General features: G+C 37.5%; 1 protein-coding gene across 5 annotated transcripts; it reads right to left on the minus strand.

The window, feature by feature from the left end:
• RAB3IL1 (RAB3A interacting protein like 1) lies at positions 1 to 27557 on the minus strand. 5 transcript variants are annotated; one of them, XM_072421781.1, is made up of 13 exons: positions 27268 to 27557; positions 26797 to 27184; positions 25069 to 25278; positions 20263 to 20358; positions 17581 to 17658; positions 17287 to 17496; positions 11861 to 11986; positions 11084 to 11212; positions 9798 to 9910; positions 8922 to 8945; positions 6903 to 7002; positions 6066 to 6132; positions 1 to 5686 (listed from the first exon to the last, which is right to left on the minus strand). In XM_072421781.1, the coding sequence occupies exons 3-13, from the start codon at positions 25267 to 25269 to the stop codon at positions 5604 to 5606; spliced, it is 1227 nt and encodes a 408-aa protein (XP_072277882.1). In that variant the 5' UTR covers positions 25270 to 25278; positions 26797 to 27184; positions 27268 to 27557; the 3' UTR covers positions 1 to 5603. The 5 variants fall into 5 exon arrangements, with proteins under 5 accessions (XP_072277882.1, XP_072277880.1, XP_072277883.1 ...); XM_072421779.1 differs by having other exon boundaries at positions 25069 to 25282; XM_072421782.1 differs by lacking the exon at positions 11861 to 11986 and having other exon boundaries at positions 25069 to 25282.
• Between the last annotated feature and the right edge of the window lie 6 nt (positions 27558 to 27563).

Below are 27563 nucleotides of genomic sequence, written 5' to 3' on the forward strand. Positions count from 1 at the left end.
TTCTTTTTACAAAGAAATCATTTTATTATGATTTCAGAGATCAGTACATATTTCTATACTTTAGGGCTACATGTTGCATAATACTGGTAAAGGAATTTTGCATCATAAGGCTAGCCAGCAGCATTATACATTTGTTTCTGCAATGTTTAACATTGATACACATATTGATGTCACAGGGTAATGGAAGAGATCTGTATATGTAATCCTTTCCAATAAGGAGGTTGTGCTTATTAAAATATGACAAGGGAGTGTGATTTGTGCCAGCAAATATCCCTCAGCTAGAATGTCATTAACAGATGAAATAATGAGATACACAGAAACTGTTTAATATATGGAGCAAAGCTTTAATAATTTAATTCTAAGTTTTCATATATGGAGTGGCCAGTCCCTAAAAATCTGAATAACTCAATACATATTTGTTTTACTGAAATATTCCCTTCTCTTGCACTCCAGCACTACAATCTGCTGCCTATTTCTGTATCTCTCCCTCCACAATCATTCATTTTGATCACTTTCACTGGCTGAAGAGCATTTAAAACATGAATTGTAACATATAGAGCGTATATACACAAGAATACAAAAAATAATAAAATGCTATCAGTCCTGGATAATGTTCACCATGCGCTCTTTACCTTTTTATTACCCTTACTATTTCTAGTAATAAGGTATATCAGGGGTAACTGACCATGGTAACTTTTGTCTAGCAAACTAATGAATATACTGTGATGGATCTTCTATTACTCCAATTACCAAAAGAAACCTCGGCCATCCCTGTGTGCTTACTAGGATAAAATTGCACAAAGCCAGGTTTGGCAGATACAGGAATTGCTTGGTGATCTTTTACAAGACCTACCTGTCTTTTACTAAGCGAGCAAAAATATATTGCATACAAAAAAAGATAGCAAAGGAGAGTAAATCCATGAAGAAATTCTGAGATTTATTCCAGCCTATTACCCATAATACTGGCATATTGGTAATATTGGTATCTTGTCTCTATGAATCCGAGTATAAAGCTACTTCATAATCGCCAAACTTTATACTTCTGTCTGGCGATGTTCAGTCGTAATTATACTTCAAGATTTTATGTGTCTTTGCCTTACAGATTCATTATCAATAAACACAAAAACAGCTCCATTTTCTGGCTACATACCATTGAAATGTAATTGGCAACACAATGTTCAATACAATCGAAAAGTAATCCAGAAAGGCCTATTTATTATTAAAAAGAAATGAATGTCAGTATAATAACCAATAAAAATGAATTTTTTTCTTATATGCGGTAAGATCAGTAAAGGATAATATTCAATGAGTGGCCAAGGGTCTGTAATACATCTCACTGGCGTCCAAGCAAGTCTATTACATAAAACTCAAAAAGCAATAAATGAACAAAATGCCATGAGTTACATATTAGCTCATTATGACAGTTTTTTGTATGGTGTGTTTAAATCACAAAAATCAACACTGTATGGTGTAAAATTTGTATTTTCCAATTGAGAATAACTCATAACATAAAAACTCTTGTAGATAAAAAAAAAGATATAAAACCAATATATAAGACATGGCAACAAAATAATCACAAATATCCCTATGAACTGACATGAGATACAATTACCAGTACTGATCATGTTAATGCTGCCATTCTATAATTTAATTTATTTGGAAGGGCTTTCTTTCCCTGTATACTTTGTACAGTAATTCAAAGATTCACCACTAGTAGTCAGTAGTGGGCTTTTCTTTCATCAGCTATAGTTGCATACTGAGGTATAGGCAGATATAATAACAAAAATGCAATACATTGTTATAAAATGCAAAAGTTTAGAAAAACAACTTTTTTAGTTATTACATTACAGGATATACAGGTGCTGCTGGTGAACTGTACATTGCAGGAAGACGTATGTAATAATAACTTTTGGAAACTCACAGTGAAGGGTAAATAGCTGGTGTAAAAGATTGGGGTGCAAAGGATAGATTATTGTCTTTGTTAACCAATATCCAAGCACCTATTATATCACTATGTACACTGCCTACTGGCTACAGTTATTAAATAAGAAAGTTAATCATAATTATGTAAAAGTGCCAAAAGCCAGAACAACCAAAATTCTGCCTTTTTGAGCAATAAAATACAGTGGTACCTCGGTATAAGTCCACTTTGGAATAAGTCCAACTTGGTATAAGTCCTGTTTGGACACGAAAAATCTTGCTTGGTATACAACCTTTGCTTGGTATACAACCTTTGTGCTAGAACTTGTATGGGTCAAAATGAGTCACAACACTGTTACTTTTATTCACCTCTCTCGAGACAAAGCCACGACTGCCCACGAGCTTCAGTACGCCAGTTGCCACCATTCAGTCTACAACCCGCGCTATAACTCTCTGTGAATTACATAACATCTCCTCCTCCTCCATTCTCAGCACCATCCTAGTAGGCACTGGACTCTTCTCAGCAAGCTAAAGTGAGGTTAAATTTTCATTTATTTCATCTAATTGCTTTTGTATTTATGTACTTTAAAATTAAGCAGTGTTTAAATTGTTCTATAGAGCCCCATCAATGTATAATATGGCAATAACAATAGGATTTATTTTTTCATTGGAACAGATTAATCATTTTCCTTTCATTTCTTATGGGAAAAATTTGTTTGGTATAAGTCCTGTTTGGTATAAATCCAAGGATCTGGAACGGATTAAGGACTCATACCAAGGTACCACTGTATTATTGTAGATCTTCTGCTATTGGTCATTGTATTCTGCATGTTCTCCTTAATGTATTGGAGTGCAGGTCATTGGATAAAGTTGACTGTAGGCTATTAACTACTCATACACATACAATAAACGATCCCCACTTTTTTATCGTTTGCTCACATTGTAAACTGTTGGAGTGTTATATGTACTGCATAATATTAAAATTACTGAGGAGTGTGTTGCATATTTAGTAAATGATAGATTAGTGTTCTCAATGAAATACATTAATATTTTTAAAGCCTCTTGTATAATAGCACAGATGGTTTAAAGTAGATCTGTACCTAAGCTCTGAAATTTCATAAACAGCTGTTTCCTGTTATCATAGGCTTTTTATGATAATATTTATTGATCCTGCCATTAGAGTCCTTGTTTTTTATTAGTCCTAAATATTTCCTGTTATGGGGTGACAGAAGACCCCTGCATTGTCACCTTGTCATCTGATAAGAATGCAGTGAAAGAATTTATAAGAATAACTGTCCAGTCTAGATCAATGCCAAGGCCAATCCAGATCACGGATGTGCGGCCAAAGCTGGAGTGAGAACATATGGATGAAAAGATCAGCAAAAGACACAAAAAGGGTGAAAATTGTACTTCTTCTCCATTCAAAACTAGTTCTGGTGCCTGCACACCTTGGCCTGACTTTTATAAATGGGACAGGCAATACTATGCATAGCATATTGCAGTGTAAGTGAGAACAGATGGCAATAGCTGCTCTTTGTTATAAATAACCTCCTAATATTTTTTCTGTTAGAGTTTAGATCTACTTTCAGCATTCTGGTGAGTAATGTTGGGTCCCATAATATTAGCTGCAAATGATGCAATGATTTCATGATTACTTCTAAATATTCTAGGAGTGCAGTAACACCTTACTGAATAAAACAGTATGTATGTTTTTAATACAGTTTCCATCATGGTTTATTGGAGTAAAGGATCATTTCCATTTCACAACACTAGGAATAGGAATACTACAATTTCTGGCATTACTCGCTCCTATAGACCAGCGGCCTCTCTGCCTATATGTGGCCCCACACTAGACTGTTTGATAGAAGCAAGTAATGCCGGGAATTGTAGTAGTTGTGCTATTTCAGTGACGTGGGACTTCCAGCCACTCATAACATTAAGCCCCGTATTGGACTGTTTTCTTGACGCAGGGAATTGTAGTAGCGGTGCTATTTCAGTTTCAAGTTTGTCCCCAACTTTGCCTAAGTTTTTAATTTTGGCCCACTGTGTATTTGAGTTTGACTCCCCTGCCTTATTTTGTAGTGGAAGATCAGAACTAACTGGAAGCTTTGCTGAACCTCTATGCTCCAGTCAGGAGACGGCACATAAGCCATTTGTGTCAAGCAACAAGTTACTTTTGGTCACACAGTGCTTTTTGAAGTGCAATGTCTACTACACAGTTTCTCAACCAGGTTGCTGGGGGTTCCTTGAAACATTTGCAATTCAGAACTCTCAGAACTCTCACTCTTTGAAGTCTGTCCCTACCAAAAGGTAGTTGATTTGTATGCCCCAGGGCAAAAGGTTTCCAGTTCTCCATTGACTTTTAGGCATCCACCTGACAGGTTCTCCTTAACACTATACTGATGCAGTAGCAATAAACATGAATATATTTTAAAATGCCATGATGATTAGATATGAAAGTATGTTGAGCTGCATTATTACAGATTCCTGAAATAATTTAGGTATAATACACAAAAGCTTCAGCACAAATCCAAGACATTATTAAACATATGGAAACCATTCATATTATTTTTGCTACATCTTGTGTTCATAATAAAGCTTCAATATAGTTACAGTACAATATAGTAATAATGTAGATAATATCCAGGTATATTCCAGAGCTTCATCTAATAACATGCAACAAACAGGAATGTGCAATTTGTTAATTCGTTACAGATCAGCTGCCACTCCTTTGTAAATAATATACTAAAGATCATTTTTAATTGGATACTATGGCAACATGCTGTCAGAAAATACCCATGGCGCTTTGGGGCTTCTTGACATTTTAGATTTTAGTTATCTCCATCAAATTTTGTAATACATTAAAACATTCCTTTAAAAGTAATACTGCTGAAAAGGCAATTCCATTGGTAAATTGTGTATTCCTAAAATATATCACACTGAACAGGGTGTGAAAGTCGTCTGTGCCCCATTCTGTCAAGCCAGCTGTAGGAATGATCCAAAACATGTTTTAAAGCTAGATTTAAGGTTCTCTACAGTCTGAGAATCCCAATCTCCATGAAAAATGATTTTTGTTGGTCCAACCTGAATATGACACACAATTATCTTTGTGTTTTATCAGAAAAAAAAAATTGTAGAAGTTCTGTAGAATAGAATTGGGGACACTTGGGGTATTGATTAACAGATGAAAACATGGTAATGTGGAATGTGGCACATTTAACTTATCAACATACTGGTCAATTACAAAAGCAGATCAGACTCTGCCAACATTTAATTATGGGATGGGGGAAAAAACTCTCATAAGCTAAGAATTGAATGGAATATCAGCATTCCAGCATAAAAAGTTTATATAATAGCCAAACCTTCTAGTATACAGTATATGGCCATCATACAACTTCAATCGTGTTTATATTTACTCAAAAAAATCTCATTTTCTGTGCTTTATCCCTGCTGGTGCTTAGCCACTCTCGATCCTTGTAAACTATTTATAATATACAAATCTCTGTGTGCTTGTTTTATCATCATCAGTGGAGTACCATATATGAATGAAGTGTCCACACAGCGAAAATGGTATCTCAGATGATTTTTACAAGCACTCACAAACTTCTTGTCATGTATCATTTGACCCCACAGCAGCAAAATGACATCTCACTGTAATGATTATTGATGTTGTTCTGAGATCCCTACGATTCAATGATGTAGAAGCCGAGCTTTGCCACGGACATCTCTCTGCGAAGTCTCATGATCTCCCAGAATATTAGCTCAGCTGTACGGTGACAGAGGAAATAAGTTACTCTATCCTGTTATTTTACTGTAGTTACACTGAATCTAACTTATATTATGATATATAAAATGATTTTAGTGAATATTTGGGTACAGAAAATTAATACTATTATAGCCCATAAGACTATGAGAAGGCTAAGAGGCCCCACTACAAAGGGAACCCAGTAAATGTGTAACTGTAAGAGTATGGTTACTCTACCATCTCCCTAAAGCATGTTTTTATTGGTATGGATGTCTTTTATTAATATTTTAGAAATGTAAGGTTTTATCATGAGGCTAAACATGACAATGAATGACTTTCCTGTCCTGTATAGAGGATAGAGAAGGTTTCACAGTTACGGATTGCACACAGGGATACTTACTGTCCTGGCGCACCAGACCTTTCTGTATATAACGGATGTAGGTGAAAAAATTGCACACTGCCGTTATCTGGGGAGGGAGAGAAAAGACAATTAAAGACATAAACTAAAAAGTAACTAACTACTATATTTGCATGATTTAGGGCTTTTAATCTGAATCTCCTTTGTACAATATTACTGTATTACACAATTGAACAGAAGGTAAAACATTACTTCTTATGAAGCAAGTTAGAAGAAATTTCACCTTACCATTGAAAATGTTGCATCTCTCATTGGCACAAAAAATACATGTAGTTTGAATCCGCTAAATATTTCAGGTGCACAGGAAAAAGTTTGGCAAAGTTTTACAGGTAATTTCTTTATAGAAAGCAGCCATTGCCTGAATAGAAAACTCTGTTCCTGTCCAGCGTCATGTAGAAAAGGACTTCTGCTTTCTGTTTTGGATACCTGACTTGATTAGTTGGAATTCTAGCTCTCCTGTAAAGATCATGCTCCCTACTGATTGAAGAGTTCTAGTTCTGTCTAAGCTGCATCCACATAGAGAGCAAGGAATCTATAGAGAGCAAGGATCAATCTCTGAACATTCTGGCAGGGGACCAGATTTTATACCCACACTGTGAATGCTTTCTGAAAAGAACGAATCATAAGACGTTGCACACCTTTTGATGCACCCAGAATTTATGGAACTGATTTAGATTGAAAAAATATGTTGTTTTAAAGATAAACAAGATTTGTAACACAATGTGCAGCACAACCTTCCATTTCTTCCCTTTACAGATGAAATGATACGAAAAAGGATGAAAATCCATTGAGGACCAACACTACTATAGTAATGCTTACCCTGGCCCTACAGGATGGTGAGATGAAGTAATAATTTCCAGAATCCCCTAGCTTAATTCGATGGCGACATGAACGAGAAAGACCACTAAGGGCGCATTTCCTGAAAAAAACAGACAAAAGGACAAAGTATAGCAAATGTTGTTACTTAGCCATTTATGACACTCCATTCTTTACAGCTGGAACATTTTTGCAACACAATTATCTCTTACATTTCTCTTGCAGGACATTAGATGACATAAAGTGCAGAATAAAGGAGACATGCTTCCTCCTAGGATCATCAGTCAATTATACACAGGCTGCAAGTATGCAGGCAATGTAGAGCTTACTTATTAGAAAATCAGAATCATAGGATTCATCCATAACATCTTGCTATTATTAACTAAGTCATTGTATATATTTTGGTAATGTTCAAATTGTTAGTGAATATATGGAAAAATTAACTGTTACTGAAAAATCTAACACCATTATTCATCCACTGGATATGTGAGTATGGTATGTTATTTGCATAAGAGTATGCACACACACACACACACATATTAGTGCCCTGACTTCTCTTTGGCGCCTATCATTGCATTGTATGTAGTCAGGGGGCATGTTTAATCTCAAAGGGATATAGGGGAGAGTAAGGGCAGTATTGGACTGATAATATGTAGAGGTTTGTGCTAAAGAAAAAGCTTTTATTAACCTCCCAAATATTAATATATATTATTATTCTGCATAATTGCTTTAAACAGTGTAACAAGTGCTTCCATGCAATCACAATCATAAAGCACTTCCATTATTTTAGTTACAAAGCATGCAAGTTTAATACATTCATTTTGAATTGCTCTGTACCAGTATAGCTAAACCACAATGCTTTGCCTTGCCGTAGAGAGGTGACAACTATATCTATTACCGTGTCACTTCTAGCTCCTTCTCCTTTTCAGCAATCACAACCCAGTTTAACACTTCTCCCATCTCTCAGCTTTTTCTTCCCATTAAAAGACAGAACCAATGCTCTGCTCTCTTTCTCGTAAAACAGACACAGATTGTTCTGTACAGTTCACACGTTTTTGCATCCTTTGGTTATCCTCTTCCTCTATATTTGCAAGAACTTCCGTCATGCTATTTAATGAAGGGATACCCACACAGATGGAGATGCAAATTAAAGTTAATTTTACTTTAACTAATTGTTTTTAAAACATCCCAAACAAGACAAATTTTACTGTTCCCTCATCTGTAATGAAATGCACTCTCTGGGTCCAAGTCTTTTCACTTAGATGGGACAATCAGAGCACCCCTTTAGTATATATATGCGGAGTAGGGTGACAGGCTCTTTGGGGGACATGGCAAGTATCACCTTGTTCCTCTAGTATAGGAGGAGGCTATAATTCTGCTATATTATGCTATAATGATGTTCTCATTTGGCTGTTTTAGAGAAATTATTTTATGCTTTTATTTTAATTTTTGCTGTCATTCCCAAGTATTTTGCTAACAATCTTGGCACCTTTTATGTACATAACTTTTGCCGAAAGCTAGACAAATACTTTATGTATATAAAGCTTGTAGATGAATGATTCAAGAGGGCAAAACCCAGAGCATTTATAGACTAAGTTGTTATTTTCAGAAGCTCAGGAACAGCCCTTCCCTCTCTATTGGCAATTATAGATTTTTATAGATTGGCTAGTCAGACCTTGGGTGTTGCATTAAGAAAGTGAGGATGCTAACCAGCAGCCTGGAGCAAACTCCAGGATTTTTCTGATACCCCTTCTGTTTCTTTAACAATCTGTTCTTTCACAGAATCTTAAATATAATTCCTAAAAATCTAGGGATCCCAAAAATTAATTGTGCCCCACATACCATGCCCACTCACAACTGTCCCATGTATTATTGTCACAATATTGCAGTACAATTACTTAGTTCAAGCATAGATGCAGATTAGTTGGGTAGTAATTGAATTTGAGATCATGTTAAAAGCCATACTCTGATTATTAAAGCTCATTAGTGCATAAATGTTTCTTTTTTACATGTCTCACTTACGTTAAGACCTCCACCCGACACCCGCTAAAAAGAAAGTGAAGAGGGTTGTCAAAGTTAATGTATTTAACTTAAATGTACTGGACACCGAATCTTCATTGCTAGAAAGATACAACATCTGGCCAAAAAAGTCACACATATTTTATTTTACCTCCATAGGCTTTGATAGTACCATGCGCTGACTGTGGTATAACTTTAATAAGCTTTTGACATGTTGCAACATTTATTACAATCAAGAATTTGATAAAAATTTTTTCCAAGATCTTGTATTGATGATAGGAGATCCAGACTACTTCATAAAGTTATCTCCAGCGTATTTGGGCTCTGTTGTGGCCGATCCATGTGTGAAAATGATGTGTCATGATCCCTAAACCACTCATTTAAAATTTGAGTACATTGGACCTCATTTATTGAAGCTCTCCAAGACTGGTGAAGATAGACTATCATAGAAGAACCTGGGCAATCCAGCAAACCTGGAAATGATTTCTTAAAATCATTTGCTATTATTTGGTAAATGTTTTAAATCCTAGACTAGATCTATTCCAAGTTTGCTGGAATACCCAAGCTCTCCCATGATAACCTATCTTCTCCAGTCTTGGAGAGCTTTAATAAATCAGGCCCAATGATTCCTGGCATTATCTTGGAATATGCCGGTGCCATCAAGGAAGAAAAAAACAATTGAAGATCAAGCTAGTCATTAAGTGTATTCTGGGAGTAATTTGGCTCATTTGTTGTGCACTTAACAATATTGAATCTAGACATGGCCAACTAAGGCCACCTCAGATTATAAAACTGTACTCAAAGACTTGTTGAATTTTTTAGCAAGGCAATGTATTTTAGATTTTTTTTAAAGATTTCAGCCAAGACAGTTATAATTACCTGGGCCCTCCACGTTCTACAGCTGATGCTTTTACAACAGGAAGTGCAGGTTGGATGACTGGTTCCACTGACAGTGTATTGTCTTCTACTGCAGCAAGAACCTGTTCTGCTAACTGTATGAACATCAGATGTTTGGAGTTATCATGTGGCTCAAAAAGCAATGATACAAATCATATATATGAAGAGAAATGTAAAAAAATGGGTAAGATACAGCAAATGTATTTCTAATGTGACCAAAAAAGGTTTAAAAGTGACAGATATCAGACTTCTTCAATATCCCCTGGATTTAGGTGACACAGTTTATACAAGTGGTCACCAACCTTTTTGGACCTACGGACCACTAAATTTTGGACTCCAGACTACGCATGCGCAGGCAGCCAAGTGTCACTCAAAGGGGAAGACGATTCCCCCAGAGCGATGTCATGATGCCAGAACCCCCCCACTCTCTCATCGCAGGTCTGAGACGGGGGAGTTGTGTTCAGGGACATAACCCACCCACCTTCCAGACCCTGTGATCCGTACGGGAGACAAAATCTGCAGCTCTGACCCCCCCAGCCGGGTCCTTCTTCTGGGGTGCACTGGCCAGAGCCACAGACTACTAAAATTTTCTCACGGACTGGACCACCGGTTGATGACCGCTGGTTCATAGTGTCTTGATCTGATCAACTTAAGCTTCATTCACTGCACACAGGACTTTTAAATTGTAAAGGTAGAGGACTCCAAGTAGACATCAATGGCCCAAGTAAAGCACACAGAATCTCAACAAGGACTCTTTGACCATGTAAAGATTAATGAGTTTTAGTGACATTATTTTTGAAAAGCTGCTACTAATAAAACTTTTGCCAGTCAAGATGATCCTGGACACATGGCTTAGCTCTTTTTTTTATTGGAAAACAACAATAGGAACATTCAGTCCTAAATCTTCAAGCTGTAGTAGCACTTAAGATGTGCTAAATGGTGTTTAAGGCAAACTGAAATGACTCTTCAAACAATATCATTCCATGGCAATTTAGTATGGCTTAATACTGTTTAGCTTACGTTAGGGGTGCTTGAAGATTAATAAACCAGACCCATTATCCAGTCAGTATAAGATTAGCCTCATTTAAATACACCTCATTTATGTTTAGCTTAGCCACAACAAAGTGGCCACATCATTACATGACCATCCATTTGCATATACTATTCTTATTTGTAAAAACATCAACAACATCACAAACAACAAATCAGAACTAATGTTCTTTCTTGATCGGGCCTTGACCACACTGTGTTCTTCAGATTTTACTTACCTCTCTTTTGGCAAAGTCCAGGCAGGGTGTAATATCCTCTTGGTAAATACGGGACAGGAAGGGGCTGGATTTATCTAGTGTTGGGTTCTCCCTCCATCCAATAAACTCTGAGTAGAGGAGGGTGTCCACCTGTGTGAGAAATAGAACATGTGTCAGATCTCATGAGGGGAATTGGTGTACTACCTGTGTACCATGTGTGTACTTGGAAGCCAATAGATGTACTACCATACTGGGATTACATTACAGACTCAGGGGCCTAAATACAGGACACTTTTCAAGTATTTAAATGAGTTTAAAGATAAGTCATTGCAGCTCACAAACGAACCTAAATCACAGTTAACTAAAGCCTCACATTTTTGGATTCTTCTTTATATTTATATGCAGTATTGTCCAGTCTTTAGAGAATCTTTATTTAGCTTTTCTAAATGTCCTGATCAACAATGTCACTGGAAGGAAGTGGAATTAAATTCCTTGGTAAACACAGTTGGCGATTAGTCTAGCCGAAATGAAAAAACTTGGGCTTTTAAATATACTGTACATTAGGTGTATAGAGATCTTTAGGTCTAAATAGATAGTCCTAGTTGGCTATTCTTGAAAAGAAAGGTGATTTGGTAGATTTTTAGGGGTTATTGTTCAACCACATTATTGAAGTAATTTGGGGGTGTCTGATCAAAGCATATATCTTAGTTAAAAATATTATTTATATATCACTTTTAAACCTGTTGGGCAGTTAGATTGTACACACATAATTCAACTGCCAAGTCCTAGGGACAGTACCTGGCGTGAGGAAGAAGAAGTGGAAGACTCATCAGAGACAGGCCATCCGGGCTCGTAGGTTATATGGACAACCTTCCCCGGTACAATACAGAGAAGCAATGAAAGAAGAGATGGAACTGCAGAAAACTAAGAGAAAAGAGATACAGAAAGGAGAAGATAGGAGAGAAGTGAGAGGCACAACGACACAAAAAGAAAGACATACAAAAGGAAAAAACTAGATATAAAAAGAGGATTTATGGGGAACGTGAGAATGAGAAAAGAAATGACACGTAGATCTGCTAGCATATAGAGCAGGGGTCGGCAAAGTTTTTATGGCCACTAGGCCATTTATGGGGAGGGCAGGTGCACACTAGGCCGGACCCGCCCTAATGGCTCCACCCACCTCCAGGGAATACCTCAGAAGTGAAATCCCTCCCCTCCGTATGCATTGCGGAGGAGAGGGTTTTACCTTCAGGGAGCTTTCCCTATTTACCACGGTGGCGGACGTATCAAAGCCAGCCGCGGTAAATAGGGGAGCAACTGCAAGGGAGAGGCTCTGGAGCAGCGGGTTGCCGGTCGGCATTAGGCCAGATCGGGGTGTTAGGCCAGGACGAAGTACCTTAAAGCCTAAAGACCGGAGTTTGCCAACCCCTGATATAGAGGATACTAAGAAGTATGCATGATGAGGGCAAGGTAAGAAAGAATATTAAAACCTATACCAATGGGAACTCATGAGTATTTAATAACCTGGCAGAATACTTGGATATAGCTAGGCAATGTGTAATTAGAACAATAAGGAAACTGTCAGTTATCTGGCTATTGCTCTGACCCCGTTGTATTATCATTTGAGGTAATGTTACTGGAAATAATGCAGATCAAGAAGTATAGCTTCACTGATTCACTGATTTCGTTCCTGCTTTCCTGGGTCAGAAAGCAGTAAAGTCGATGTCAGTATGCCATCTAGGCAACTAGATTTTCAGAAGTTGATAAGCCCCTGTATTTCTCTTAGTACAGGTTTCTCTAACTCAAAACTGGGGTTTATAAAACCTAATTGATCCTACAAATAACAGTGGGTTTACATTTGTTTTTTAATAAGTCTCAGCAACATTAAACTGGTGAAACTCAAACCAAAATGCTAACTGAACCCAAATGATGGAAGGAGAGGTCATTATCAGTGTATAGACACTTCATGCAGCAGTTGATAGCCTAATGCTAATCATACACTATGCAAAAATGTAATCAACTAGATGAAAAGGTCTACTGTTTATTTTTTTATTCTATATTTCTGCAGAAAGTTGATCACAATATGATAGATCAATACATTTTTGTATTAGACTAATAGACTGGCCAGCAATTATATTAAACAATAGTAATACAGATTGATTATTAAATGGTACATTTATAAGTTTAATTGTTATAGAACAACTTGTTCATTTGGAAATACTATCAAGAGGAAAATGCATAGTGTAAAACTAGCAATGTCTAGTAATGGATAATCTGGGCAAATGTTCTCTACTGGTGATTTTGCAAAGCTAACACAGAAATGTGCTTTGCTAGGTGGATATTTGGTGATTGAGCCATAGATGTTTCTAGTTAAGATGTATGTTCTCTGACTCTAACCCACATACAATAACAGGTGTTGATCTTATATTAAATATATAACCAAATAAAAGTGAGACCCCCTTTAGAACCCAATACAGTCACAAACTGGAGGTTCAACAGTTATGGACAGGATGTCTATGCAGCAAAATGCAGAAGGAAAACCCATTAATAGTGCACAGGTTCATTGGTAAGGTGTCAGAACCATTTTTAGCTGGGTAAAAAAACAAATCAGAAAGTTTTACCAAACAATCACTCCTTGTATTTTAGAATGTAAATCTAATTTAAGACAAAACAATTCACTTGTGTCTAGACTAGCGTTTCTCAACCTTTTAACATGGGGGAACCCTTGAAATAACTTCCAGGTCTTGGGAACCCCTTCTATAATTACTATATCTACAGCTCACAGTACATTAGCATGGTCAGTGGCAAGAATGCTTCCTATATTTCTGGCCATTTGGAAGAATGCCACTCTTACAACTAGCCAAAAGATCATTGGTGTCACTGAAACTGACCTGAGAGGCACCAATTGCTTATTGGTAAAGGAACTCCTAGCAACCTCTAAAAGAACCCTAGGGTTCCATGGAACCCTGAGAACACTGGTCTAGACTAAAGTCAAACCTGAATATGCCCTAACAGAGCCAGTTATAAAAAAAATTTGAGATTGTGATTGTCAGCTCCAAAGAATCTATGAAAGTTTGCAAAGTGAAGAATTTAAGTGGCCATTGCACAAGAAATAACAGAGGTCAACTTAATGTACCCATCCGCATTGGGAAAAACATTGCCTGCTCTTATAACTTTTATTTTATATCCTTACAATGATCTTACACTTATTCCTGCAATGTTAGGGTCAGGCAGACTGCGCTCTACAACTGACAATCCCTTGGGTGCAAAACAGTCAACATTGTATGATATTTTCCTCCAGGATTAGATTGATACATGGGATATCTATTGTGCCCTATTTTCTCTTCTCCTATAGGCACACATACACACTCCAATGATCAATTAATGACTGTTCACGTTTTCTTTATTTGTGAATGGACAACGCTGGTAAGTTTACACCAAAGTAAGGAGAAGGGGGCAGAGACAGACAAACATAGATAACAAGCTGATGGGCAAAGAAGAAAAATGATGTAGATATTAGGTTATACCAGAACAGGAAAGTATGATGGAAGACTGTAAGGCAGAATGGAGAGAAACAGAAAAAGTTAGAGAGCATTGAGATGATTTCAGAGTTTCGACTTATGGTGAATACATGATATAATATTTCCTGTTACATGTATGTTTAATATATATCCATATGTTAAGAACATAATGACACCATTAAGACAAATAACAACATATTCTATAGAAGAATAGGCTTGGTACTGAAAATAAAGTAAAATGGTTTTTCTTAAATTTTAATTAATAAACATTTAACACTGCATGCTGGGCTTTTTCATAAAAGATTTCAGCTAGGCCTGCATGCATTTTGGCAACTGACAATATGAATGGTCCCATCTCTGCTAACATGAATAGGGAGTAAACCCATTCTCTGTGTCATTCAGCTATGTGTGTAATCTAAAATTATTATATTCAGATTTGCCTACAATGTAGGCTATTTAGCATATAGAAATAAAGAGGTTTTGTTAACATGGGAGTTGCCCAGTGCCCACTACCTGCAGACTGCTGGAGGCAACTATGAAACAATCATATGAAGTTCTTAATGTTTGCCTTGTTTACCACTCTGATTTAAAAAAATATATAAATAATATAACCCTTTTATAGTCTCAAGGACATTTTCAGGCCCAAGGTTGACCACAGTGTTCTGACACAGGTTCAACCCTGGTCCTAGCCACCTCCAATTCCATGGTTTTCTCTCCCCTGGAAGAAGAGCTGCAGTGCAGATGCAACCACACACAAAAGTGTTTATCTGCTGTGTGGTTTGCCGCTCCTAGGTACACAACAGCAGTTTTCTATGTCCATGGTTCGGCCATCAGTGTGGTTTTCCACCAAAGGTATAAAAGTGCCCTTAGACTCTGTTAAACCTGGTATGAATGCCTTTTAATTCAACAAATCTAAAAGTATTGCAACTATAGAATAATCCTGATGCATTTAATTCCACTCATAAAAATGGTAGGACCCCTGAAATAAACTTAACCATAAGCCATCTTATATCCTTATGTGGCCCATATTCAAGGACATTCACATTTGGTCTTTTGTACATCTCACCTGACATTTTAATACCAATCTACTTATGCTACCATTTACTACAACCTAATTAGGGGATTGAAGCCTTATTTTTTCCTTTTGATTATATTTCATTTAAAAGAAAATGGCAAAATAAAAATTTATCAATGCACTTAATTCCCCTACCTTCTTCCTGTGCTTTCATCTTCCTGAGCTCTTCCTTTTGTTTATTTTATGACTGACAAATTTGGAGTAACAGCTACTTGACCTTATTCAATTTCTATCCTCTTTCTAGTATATTTATACATTGTATTCATCAAGTCCTCACCATGTCAATACCTGCTGTCATACAAAATGATATATACTTGCTTTTTTCACCAATATGTTACTTTGAAAGTTCCAAGCTAGTTGGATGTCATATTCCAAAATCATGCACATAGGTGTGTATCTAATGCCAAAATCATGTTCTTTATTTGTTAGATTGAATGAGGTATGGTTAGAATATATAAGGTTTTTCTGCTTTATGGCACTCCATCTTTCACATTCAAGATTTTGGTTTTGGGGACATTTTACCAGACAGGAAAATCTACAACAGGGAAACACACAACAATAATAAATACCCACACTGGTCCCTATATTTCCCTATATAACTTAAAACATTATTACTTCTGTGTTGTTGCTGTTAGAAAGGTTCCTTCACTTCCTGGCTGGTGAAAGAGATAAACGATGAGAGGAAGGAGAAATCTTGGAATCCTGAACAGCAGTAGAACCTGACAAGTTTTCTATTCCTTTTCTATACCACTTAATACAAAACAAAATAAACAGTTTTGTATATAGATACACTTTAACTTGTACCCCCCCCCCCCCCATCCTCTGTGGCTTTTCTCCGCTCATCCTGGAATTGTTTTTACAATATTTTGGAGTGTGTCTTGTTGCCCATTAAGCCAAAAAAGCTTTGCAGAGTTTGGTAATGAATGTTGAATGAGAGGACCAGGCTCGGAATTTCAATTTATCCCCAAGTGTTCAGTAGGGTTGAGGTTAAGGCTCTGTGCGGGCCAAGAGTTTCCCTATATTAGATTAGTCAAAGCATGTGTTTATTGATCTGTTTTTTCTTTGCCCTTAATTAAATAATCTGTTGGGTTGTCTTGTCCACATATCATTTGGGCATATAGTATAATTCTGCCTCCACTTGTACTGCACCTGGCAGACTGTGTGGAAAATATAATATTCATTTCTGAATTGGAGATATCATGGACCCTGGCTGTTGGTTTAGCCATTAGTCAATGTTAAACAGGCACACTCTGATTTTATTTTATTAGTCCATCAACAATTCAGTGCATTGTTAAAAGGGGTTTCTCTTGAGCATTGAATATAATTAAGCCCTTGGGTGCAGCTGTTTTCTCTAAATTTTGTAAATGAGCCATTGACATAAACCTCTTTCCAGAGTGTGCCTAAAAGATATAAATCATCACAGGTTTTTCATTGTGGTCATTTACTCTAACAAGTAAAAGAAAATGTCCAACAGAAGAAGAAATCGGAGAAATGTAAACACATTTGAGTTATTATGAATGGTATATATTTACAAACATAATTTATAATTTACTAAGATATTGCATAATGTGAAGTTATCCTTTACCCCTCATTAAATCCCAGAGCTATGTACAAAAAATTGACTTCACCTCTTTGCCCTCTGTGTGGATTGGCTGGGCCGGAGGGGCAGCTGGCATGACAGCAGCACAACCTGCGCTCTTGTTGCGAGCGTGGCCTTTGCGTAGTGCATTCTTAGACGGGCTTTGTAACTGGGGGTGCAGATCGCGGTTTGGGGAAGATGGGGTGGAAGTGATGACCAGGGTCTTCAGAGCTGAAACTTCAGCCTGCAGCATGTCAATCTAAAAAAAGGCAAAAGCAAATAACACAAATGTGAACATAAAAAGAGTTAGAAGCTCATCACTCTCTAACTATTGTGAAATTACCTTTCCGTGGGCCTCTTTCAGCTGTTTTTCAGATGCAGCTTGTTTTATATTAGCTTCACGCACCATTTTATGAGCCTCCTGTCATAAAAGAAGATGAAATGAAGACATGAGAAAGCAAGCTTAACTTCCTGGCTCAAGGATCATGTAGTTTCTCCCAGCATATGCCTTTGGTTTTAATCTCTGTACCTTTTTAATAGATCTCAGCAGAAAACATTGGCACAAATAGTTTGCACTTATGTTGGCATCTGGTGGCAGGTAGACATAGCGAGACCAAGAAAAAAGGCCACAAGAAGTAGTAAAGGTCAAGTAGGGCAGAAGGGGCAGCACACGCACAGAATTAGAACCTCTAAGCGATCAACAATGGCAGAATTGGCCAGCCTTTACGCAATTGTTTTTGCAATACTCCTGCCAACCCTTAAAATATTATAATGCCTAGATGCCCAAGGAAGTATGAACTGTAAAGTCAGTCAACAAACTTTCCAGTGACTATTGGTCGGATTCGGGATGTGTTTGGTCCTTTAGAATAAAGTGGCCACCCCATTGGCTGATATACGGTAGTTGGGTAGCATTACAGAAAGCCCTGCATGGTAACATAACACAACCAAATTATGTACTAAAATTAAACAAAAGAATCTGGCTTTGTTTACAGGTCAATTTTAATAGGGGGGTATGGTACAACAGAGGGATCAGTGCTTGCCCATTGACACTGCATCAGCCTCACAGCACAGCACAAAAAAATAGTCAGCTTTCTTGGTTCAGGTTATGGTTATATATCATTTATGTCATTTACAATGCATCTGTTGGAATGTAAAGAGTGCATTTGTCCAACAATGTTTGATGACTAATTTTTTCTCCATAACATATGTCCCTACGAATCATGTTCTTTGGCAGATGCTTTGATGCAGCCTGTTCTTCCAAATTACAACCACCCAGTAACCCATCCCAATCAAATAATTTGAAATCCAAGAGGTTGTCTATGTAAGCACCTATATTCCATTATGATAGCAACTAAAGATTCTTTAAATAGCTTCTTCTTTCTTTTATTGGGAAACCATTTTCCTATAGTGAAGTTCATTCTATCTTACATGATATCATTATCTACTTTTCAATAATTCTAACATTGACTAGCTAAACTTTGTGTAATTGGCTGCTATTCATATGAATTGTTTATAATCATTGTGTATATATTCATTTGTATATATTTATATTTTGTTTTTCTAACCTGATTATCATATGATTCTTGGTAGTCCCTGTGCTTGGTTTCCAAAATCCCCTGATGAAGCCCCTTGTATGCCAAATGCCTCTGAAAACAAACTTACCGTAGCACCTTTGTCAAACTTTAAGACCAACTGGGACCTTCAAGCAGATGCAACCTTTTTGATATGCTTTTAATAATTTTGAATAAGCTAGTATCTTTTGTGTATGTTCAATACCATTCATTGGTATGTTTTTTTAATATTCACATAACCTGGTGCCTAAAAAAAAGCCTTCTTCCTCTCTTCTTTCTTTCTTGATGTATATTTAAGGCTTGGCACTAATTGTATCTTCTCAGAGATTGCATTGATATATCTAAATCCCTAGTGCACCCTTCTTTCTCAATATGGTTATTTCTGTAATTATTTGGAATTTTAAGGTAATGCGATGCATCTGTCAAGCAGGAAATAGAACAGAGCAGATTTACAGATGTGGTTTTATTCCAGTTACACTGAAAAGATACAGCTGTGTTTACAGGTTTATAGACACAACAGAACAACCTCTTCACAAAATCATATGACAATGTTGGCTACTATAAATACAGAATCATACCTTTTAAAGGCAAGACATTATTGTGGGAGAAGCACACTAAATTATTCAATGCAATGGTAAGACCACAGTAAGCTGACTCACTTGTAATACTTTACATGATTCCTGCACATACAATACCAGGGTGTCCTCATACATCAAATACCAGGGAATATTCGGAGACTACCAGAGTATTTACTGTGCAAAGTGGTTAAACAAGTTCTAATGAAACTAAATCTCTGTGCAAACTACCATAGCAATAGGACCACTTCATTGCATTGTAGAGTATTTAGTTAGTTAGGGAATTTTATTATGTCAGCGGTACTTCTATATTTTTACAAAATGCAGTAAACGGTCATGTGCAGAATTTTAACCAGCTGCAAAAATACAAATAGCTGATATATTGTTGCAATAATTAACAGGAAAGTGAAGTAAAGCTGTGTACACACTTCCAATAATTATCACTGGAAACGAACGACGAACGACCAATGGGCCAAAAATCGTTCACAAAAAAGGTGACCAACAACCGACCAAAGATGCTGACAAACAAGGATTGTCATTGGAAATGAACGACTGTCACGGCGGATCTGATTGGCCGATGATAGTTCACTATCTATCGTGTGTACTGTCGTTCAGTGATCATGCATGTTTCTGCAATACACTTTTTCCTTTACATGTCAGTCCCTGCATCGTTTGAACGATCGAATCTAGTGTGTGTACACTATTGGTGGCTTATATTTGAACGATCGTATCATTACAGCATGTACAGAATTGTGCAAAATACGATCATTCAAATATAATTGTGCATAATCGTTGATCGGTCGTAATCGTTCATTTTCTAACAATAATTATTGGAAGTGTGTACCTGTAGTGTGTAGCTTAAGGTGCATCAAACTATACCTCAAAAAGACTAGCTGTTAGCTCCTCCAGCTCTTGTTCCAGTTGCTCTCTGACCTTTGATAACCTCTCACACTCTTCATCTCTCAGCTTCAACTCCTACAATAGGAACAGGAGATACAAAATGATACAAAATGAGATTCTCAGCATGGCTCTTATCAAACACATTGGAGCTAGAGGCAAATGTGGTTGCATATAAAGAACATCTGTACTGTTGAAGAGAACAATATACTAGGAAGCAAGTGTTAAATTAGTAAAGGGGGGAGGTTACCCTTCAGTTCCATTATAGATAATACAGCTGGATAAAAATTGAAATGTAGAGGATACACTTTCATTGGTAAAGCTGGGTGATCCAGCAAACCTGGAATGGATCTGTTCCAGGATTCAAAACATTTGCTACCATATAGCAAATTACTTTGAAGGAATCCGTTCCAGGTTTGCTGGATCACCCAGCTTCACTGATGAAAGTGTATCCTCTCCAGCCTGGGAGAGCATTAATAAATTAGACCCACTTTCTCCCTTGAGTACTTTTGGGGGGCTGCAAACTGGTTTCCAACCTTACTTTCAATTTTACAGAGTTGCACAAGCTCCTCCTCTCTATCATTATTTGCTTGCTCTGATTTTACTGCACACAGTGTGCATTAGAAGCTGCAGCATGTCGGACAAAGCATGCTTCATTTACTGCCTGAAGGCCATCTAGTATCATCTAGCTCAGCATTAATCAATGTTTTTAACAAGGGGAACCTTTGAAATACCTTCTGGGTCTTTGGGGAACCTGTTCTATAATTACTATATCCAGACCTTACACTATAATAATGAGGTGGTTAACTGCAAGAAAGACTCTTACATTGCTGGTCAGGGGGAAGAATATCACCATTACAGATAGCCTAAAAGATCATTGTTGTCAGGGGTAACTGACCTGAGAGGTAAAAAATTGCTAATTGAACCCCTGGCAACCTTTGGAAGAATCCTAGGGTTCCACAGAAGCCTGGTTGAGAAACAATGATCTAGCTCTTTCTGTCCTAAACAAACTGTCCTGCCCATTTCATTCCTTGGATTTAGTTGTTTTTATCATGGAGGCCTAGCATTACATGTGCTACACATGCCAACGCAGTGTCAGCTTCCTCTTTTCGGGAAGCTGTGTATAAGACCCCGCTTGTCCCTCCTACCAGTTAAAATCTGCCTGTATTGCACAGAAAAGCTCAGACAATGATAATGACAATGGGCCTAAAACAAAGAATGTAATAATACCAAAATGTCCATTTAAATATCATGTTGATAAAGGGGTAAAAAAAACAAAACAAAGAAGGCAAAATACTTGCAGAGTTAACTTTAGCTTAAATTTTTAGTTTGACTTTACAACCGACCAACAAAGTGTTAAACATATTGGCTCTTATGAGAAAGAACTCCTGGAAACTCAATAACTTTGACAAAACCATCATTCCTCAGAGACAGAAAATTGAAAAGTGGCAAATGTCCAGAAGAAGACATTTGGATTCTGTGTATTCTGTCATTCTACTCCAAGCCCCATCTCTAGTAATTTTTAAAATCTGGTAAGTAGTAAATCTGTAAATCTTTACCTTGCAGAAAAAAAAAAAATATAGAAAATGATCAAAATAATATTTTAAGTCCCACCAGAAAAACTGCCCAAAAATCTTACTGTTGTAAAATATAATGCAGGGGTCGGCAAACTCCGGCCTTTAGGCCTGATACGGCCTAGCTGGTATTTGTTCCGGCCTAACGCCCCCTGGCCTTTAGGCCGGCACCTCGGTGGATCGGCCAGAGGGCATTAGGAAGTACCGGAGCCGCTGGAGCTCCGGTGCCGCCCCCTTGCAGTTGCTCCCCTATTTACCGTTGATGCATTGATACTTCCGCTGCCACAGTAAATAGGGAAAGCTTTCTGAAGGTAAAACCCTCTGCTCCGCAATGCATATGGAGGGGAGGGATTTCACTTCAGGGGGCTTTCTCTGGTGGTGGACCGAGCCATTGGGGAGGGACCAGCCTGGTGTGCTCCCGCCCACCCCATAAATGGACTAGTGGCCATAAAACTTTGCCCCTGATATAATGCAAAAGGGGTCAGCTTCTATAGCTTTATTGTATTTGTTAATTACTTGTATTTAAATTAGAATTATCGGCATAGAAAAAATCAATTATATCCAAATAGTTTATAACCCCTACCCCAGGTGTTATAAAGCACATATAAACCTAGCAACAAACTGAATTTATAAAGTTTTTTAACTTTTTTTTCATTTGCCATGTCTACCAGTAATACATTCTGTCCTAGGATGAAAACACACATTGTATTGTGAAAATAGAGGAACATGTGTTGGCATCCTGGGGCAGGAAGTGTATTAGAGTGTATCAGAGAACGCTTCATCCTCTTTCCATCTCCATATCATAGGTGGGAAGTATCCTTAATACACAGAGAAAACAGAAGATCTGGGTCAATAGGTACTTTTTCATAGCTATAACAAAACACTATCAATGATATATTGTTGGGGATAATATACACCTTAAAGCAGTGTTTTTAACCTTTTTAACACGGGGAACCCCTTGAAATAGCTTCATGGAACCCCTCTTATAATAACTATATCCACAGCTCAAAGTACATTGGCTTAGTGGTCATTGGGAACAATGCATATTACATTGCTGGCCAGTAGGAAGGATGCCATCCATACAGAAAACCATAAAAAGATCATTGGTGTCAGTGGTAACTAACCTGAGAGTCCAAAACAGCTCAATGCTCAAGGAACTCCCAGCAACCTCTGGTGAAACCATTGGGTTCCATGGTTAAGAAACAGTGCTTTAAAGTTAAATGATATTGGCAATGTTTCTAATATTGCTTCTTTTATGTTTCCAACATTGCTTTACTCCCTAAAGCCAAATAAAGGGATATTCCTCTGCTGGGGGCGTTCAGTCACATAATATATTTGAAGATTTAGAAAGAGTATTGCGACAGTTGGGTTTGATACAAAGTACAGATATCCATAAGCTAGAGAAACCAATATAAGAGACTGTAGAGTTATTCAAACCAATGGTATCTATGAAAGCTGGAGATTTGTTTTCAATGTACATATTCCTTAAACTTAGATTAGAACTGCAGGAAAAACAATAAGGTTGATTTAATGAAGAAGAAGAAGGTTGATTTAAAGAAAAAAACCACATCATATATATTTATTTATATACCAGAAGATATTTGATATATTAGTTAGACATGTTAACTAGGATTGAAAAGTAATTCCAAGTACAAAACACAGCCCCCTCTCTCTCTTTTTTGTACTATGAATATACAGCAACTCATTCCTGTTAAGTCTTTTTTGTTTGTGATAAGGACCAGTAATATTATCTATACCTCCATGCCTTCTTGGTTGATCTACACCCACTACGGAAAACCAAACCCTGTAGCACAGAAGATTGTTTGGTTTCCTTGTTTTCAAGCAACTGTAAAAAAAACTGTAATGGGAGAATGTATAGACTGTGATATCTGCCATTGCTTTCTTGAAATTCTTTTTGCCTGATTGTCCTGTTTATGCTTTTGCTTTGATACTTTTGGTGTTGCAGGCCTAGAACAAATATAAAGATAGGTAGATTTTGGCTTTTGTATGACTTTCAATTGCTGTATACTTGTACTTGCTGTATAAGCAATATGTGATAAACACAGCCAAGCAATGACCAATTGCAGAAAAAACAGGCAATGGCAACCCCACACAGACAGACTGAACTTCCTGTAACTGAACACAAACTTGGTATTCAGCAGTTTTTTTTTTGGTTATTTGCAAGATTCCTTAACGTTCTACAGTGATACATATTAACTATTGCTATGTAGGATTATGATTGCATATTTACACAGTTCTGAAAAAACATTAAATTCAGCAGAAAGCAGAAGTATATTTATGTTCTCAATAAAATAGCACATTTCTGCAGTATTCACTAGAACTAGCAGCTATACTAGATATGGAAGCAGAGAATAGCCCGTCTGTTTCAAACTGTTTAATAAAGGAACTGGGGACCCTTATGATTTGCCTTTAGGCTCAACAGATCAGCTCAATGGGTTACATAGTTACATAGTTAGTCAGGTTGAAAAAATACCTAAGTTCATCAAGTTCAACCCCTAGGCAAATCAACATATCCCAGATATCAAACCCTATGGACTTAGTTGATCCAGAGGAAGGCAAAAAAAAACGGGAAAAAAATTCCTTATTGATTCCATAAGGGTTGATATCAGTATTGTTGGGTCCTACATGTTTCCTGGCCCTTCTGTTGTGGATATTCCAGTCTGCAGGTTTAGGCTACAAGTAAAATGCTTCAAAAAAGTATGTCAGATATTTTCAAAAATAGTATATAACTTAGGGTAGACACACTTTTTATATAGAGGATGTGTAGAGATGTGATCCATCTCAATGTGACCAATCTCACATTATTGTATTGGTCTAGGCCCATTAACAAGAGATGTTGGTCAGGAAGGTGCCTGTTGTCACATAGACTACAAAACATTTCTAGCGCTGGTAACAAATAGGGACATTCTACATGAAGCTCTAAATGTGCTACCGATATGTGCTACCCTTCTTTAAGTCCACCACCTTTGGTACGACCACTGTATAAAACATTATTACTCCAAAAAAAAGTCTGATTAGGTGAAGATCTGAAACAATTTACGGAGATTATGGTGCCCCAAAGTCAGGTTGAATTTCAGGCTTTCAAGATTTCTGATATTCATCCCTGTTACTTATTAATATTGTTCCATCATATCTAGCCTGATTGATAAACTGTTTTACATGACACTGGCAAATGCATGACATATAAAATTACCTTTTGAGCTTTTAGCAGCTCCTCTCTCAGAAACTCCGATCCTTTCTCCCTGATCTCCACAGAGGAGCTGCGTAACCGAGACAAGTCATAGGTCGGCTTCTCCATCCCTCGCTCTGGGGCTGATTTTGACGTTTCTGGTTTGGGGGAAGTAGACCAATCTTCGAAAGGTGGTGAGTGGTGAAGTTGTGGACCCCCATCCATTACAGAAGCCTGTCTATGTGAAAATATAAGAAAACAAGTCTGATGGGAACAATCTATACTGAAAATGAATTGGACGTTTTAAAAACAGTGCCTTTAAAAATAATCAAGATAAAGAGAACACGTCAACGGAGAGCTAATATCACTGCCGCCAGGAAGCTTCCTATGAATGAAGTTTCCTGTCATTCATATTGAGTGCTTAACTACAGATCGACATCCTCAATCAATGAACAACTCATGCTGCATTTCATGCAATACCTAGAAATCTACATACTTTAATTTATTTTTCTATTATACTGTCACCTTGTGAAGAGTAAGGAGCTGCTTATAATACAACTCCAGCCAAAAGTTTTAAATACTTTTGGAGAGAGTGAAAAATTTGCAGACCCCCTATCAGGTTTTTATTGCTGTCTGGAGGCAAGGACAGAAAGCAGAGGATATCCTTTTAAAGTAGAAATCCCACCTCTGATTCTTATTGAAGGCAGCTGTCCCCAATGAGAGACAACTGGACAGTTTTTTTCATATTCTATCAGGATAAAAACTGGGAATGTATATACCAGGCACAAAGAGGTCATTAAAAAATTGAAATTATTAGAAATTTTAATTCTTTCCCTCTTTATCTAATACAAGGAACCACACGTTATTCACTTGATTCATGTAAATATAATAAAGGGGTTCTCCACCATTAGGAAGAATCCAACTAGTCGTGGACAAGGATGCAACCCTATGCCACAAGCACAAAGTGATTACTTTGTGCTTGTGGCATAGGGCAGATGTAGACCCCTATATATGGGGAAATCTGAAATAAAAGGCTAATCCTTAAAAATTGATGGTCATTTATAAATACATAAAATTTGTATTGTAGTGGTGTGGTTCTTTTACGAATATAGATCAGCCATACCCAACCAGGGTTCCATGGAATACCAGGGTTCCTCCAGCTAGGGGGTTCCTCAAACTGTGTTTGATTTATCTCCAATTTAATGGTTTGGAGCCAACACCACTTGGTAGAGTCAGATAATGACACTAATGATGTATTTAGGTGTCTATAAAGCCTCCATCATAAAGGCTGACCGCCAATTTAAGAGGCTTGGTCTTAGCAGACCAATACATTTTTTTAAGGATTCCTAAGTGGTAAAAAGGTTGGGAAAGGTTGTTATAAACCTTTCAGTGCTCTCCTGCTGGGTTTTGTAGTTCTACAACAACTAAAAGTCTCCCATCTAAATTATTCAACCCAGAACTGAGCAGACGTCCTTGTTAATAGAAAATGATTAGCTGTGCATAGCTATTTTGTGTGTTCCCTAATTATTGTACCGAATGGCACAGTTAGCTCCTCCATAATCTATGCCATTCTAAAGTCCAACGCGTCTTACATCACAAACTTATTAACTGGATTCTGATGGGCTGGAACACAAATTTAGCTGATCTGTGGGCTCTCTGAACTCTTTCAATATATAACGCTCGGTCATTATTTGTGTCACAGCAGATTGCACAGATGTCCTGCATTAACTGAATGCAATCCATTGATCTTACCCTGATGTCCACATTCCACCAGCTGATACTCTCTCCTCCAGGCTGCTTCAGCGAGGGGACATCCAGAAAGGGTTAGCGAGGTCGGACGGACGCAAGGAAAAAGATGAAAATGAATAAGAGAAGATGAAAATGGTGGATGCAGCTCGTAGGGAGAATGGAGGGATACAGATGTTGGCGGAAAGCTGATGCAGAGTTTCAGTGCATCCCACATAAGTATGTGTGTGTCTCCTGCCTGTCACTTCCTCTCCCCCCCCCCCCCTCGCTGCGGCACACAGAGGAAACACTTCCAGCTGCAGGGAGTCAGGGTGGACAGAGGGAGAGGGATGGAGGAAGCGGGGGCTGCAAAGACAAGTGTAGAAACAAGGAAATGAACCCACAATGAATGCGGCTGAAAAGAAAAAAAATACAATTTAGTACATTCATACATTTCAAAATCTGAAATACATCCAAAGGCTTAAGAAATATACATACATGGTAAGCAGAGTGTAAATTCTCTTTAGGACACCATTTGTTTGCATGCAATGTGCAGAGTCCTTTGCTGTGCTGGATGATCAGTTAACTGTATAGTAGCTCCTGGCCCCCAACACATGGATTTGGTCACATGACCTCCATCTGTTTCCCATTGCAGCAGTGTAGCCGCCTGCTACGTCACATGATTATCATGTGACACACCCTGGGGACATTTTTGGAGCGAATTGAATGCAAATTTCAGTTCCTTTTGTGAAAGCTAGTGAAAATCACTTTCACAAGCAGCCAGCTAGCAGAGG

Source organism: Pyxicephalus adspersus, chromosome 9 (genome assembly GCF_032062135.1).
Source record: "Pyxicephalus adspersus chromosome 9, UCB_Pads_2.0, whole genome shotgun sequence".
In the NCBI taxonomy this organism is placed as follows: domain Eukaryota; kingdom Metazoa; phylum Chordata; class Amphibia; order Anura; family Pyxicephalidae; genus Pyxicephalus; species Pyxicephalus adspersus.

Excerpts from the sequence above, each read along its gene's own strand:
- RAB3IL1 (XM_072421779.1), bottom strand. Across the intron at positions 11,987-17,286 it reads TCCACACAGAGGGCAAAGAG|TTTTCTGCAGTTCCATCTCT; the intron begins GTGAAGTCAATT and ends CTTTTCTCTTAG. Across the intron at positions 6,133-6,902 it reads CACCATCCTGTAGGGCCAGG|ATAACGGCAGTGTGCAATTT; the intron begins GTAAGCATTACT and ends CTCCCTCCCCAG.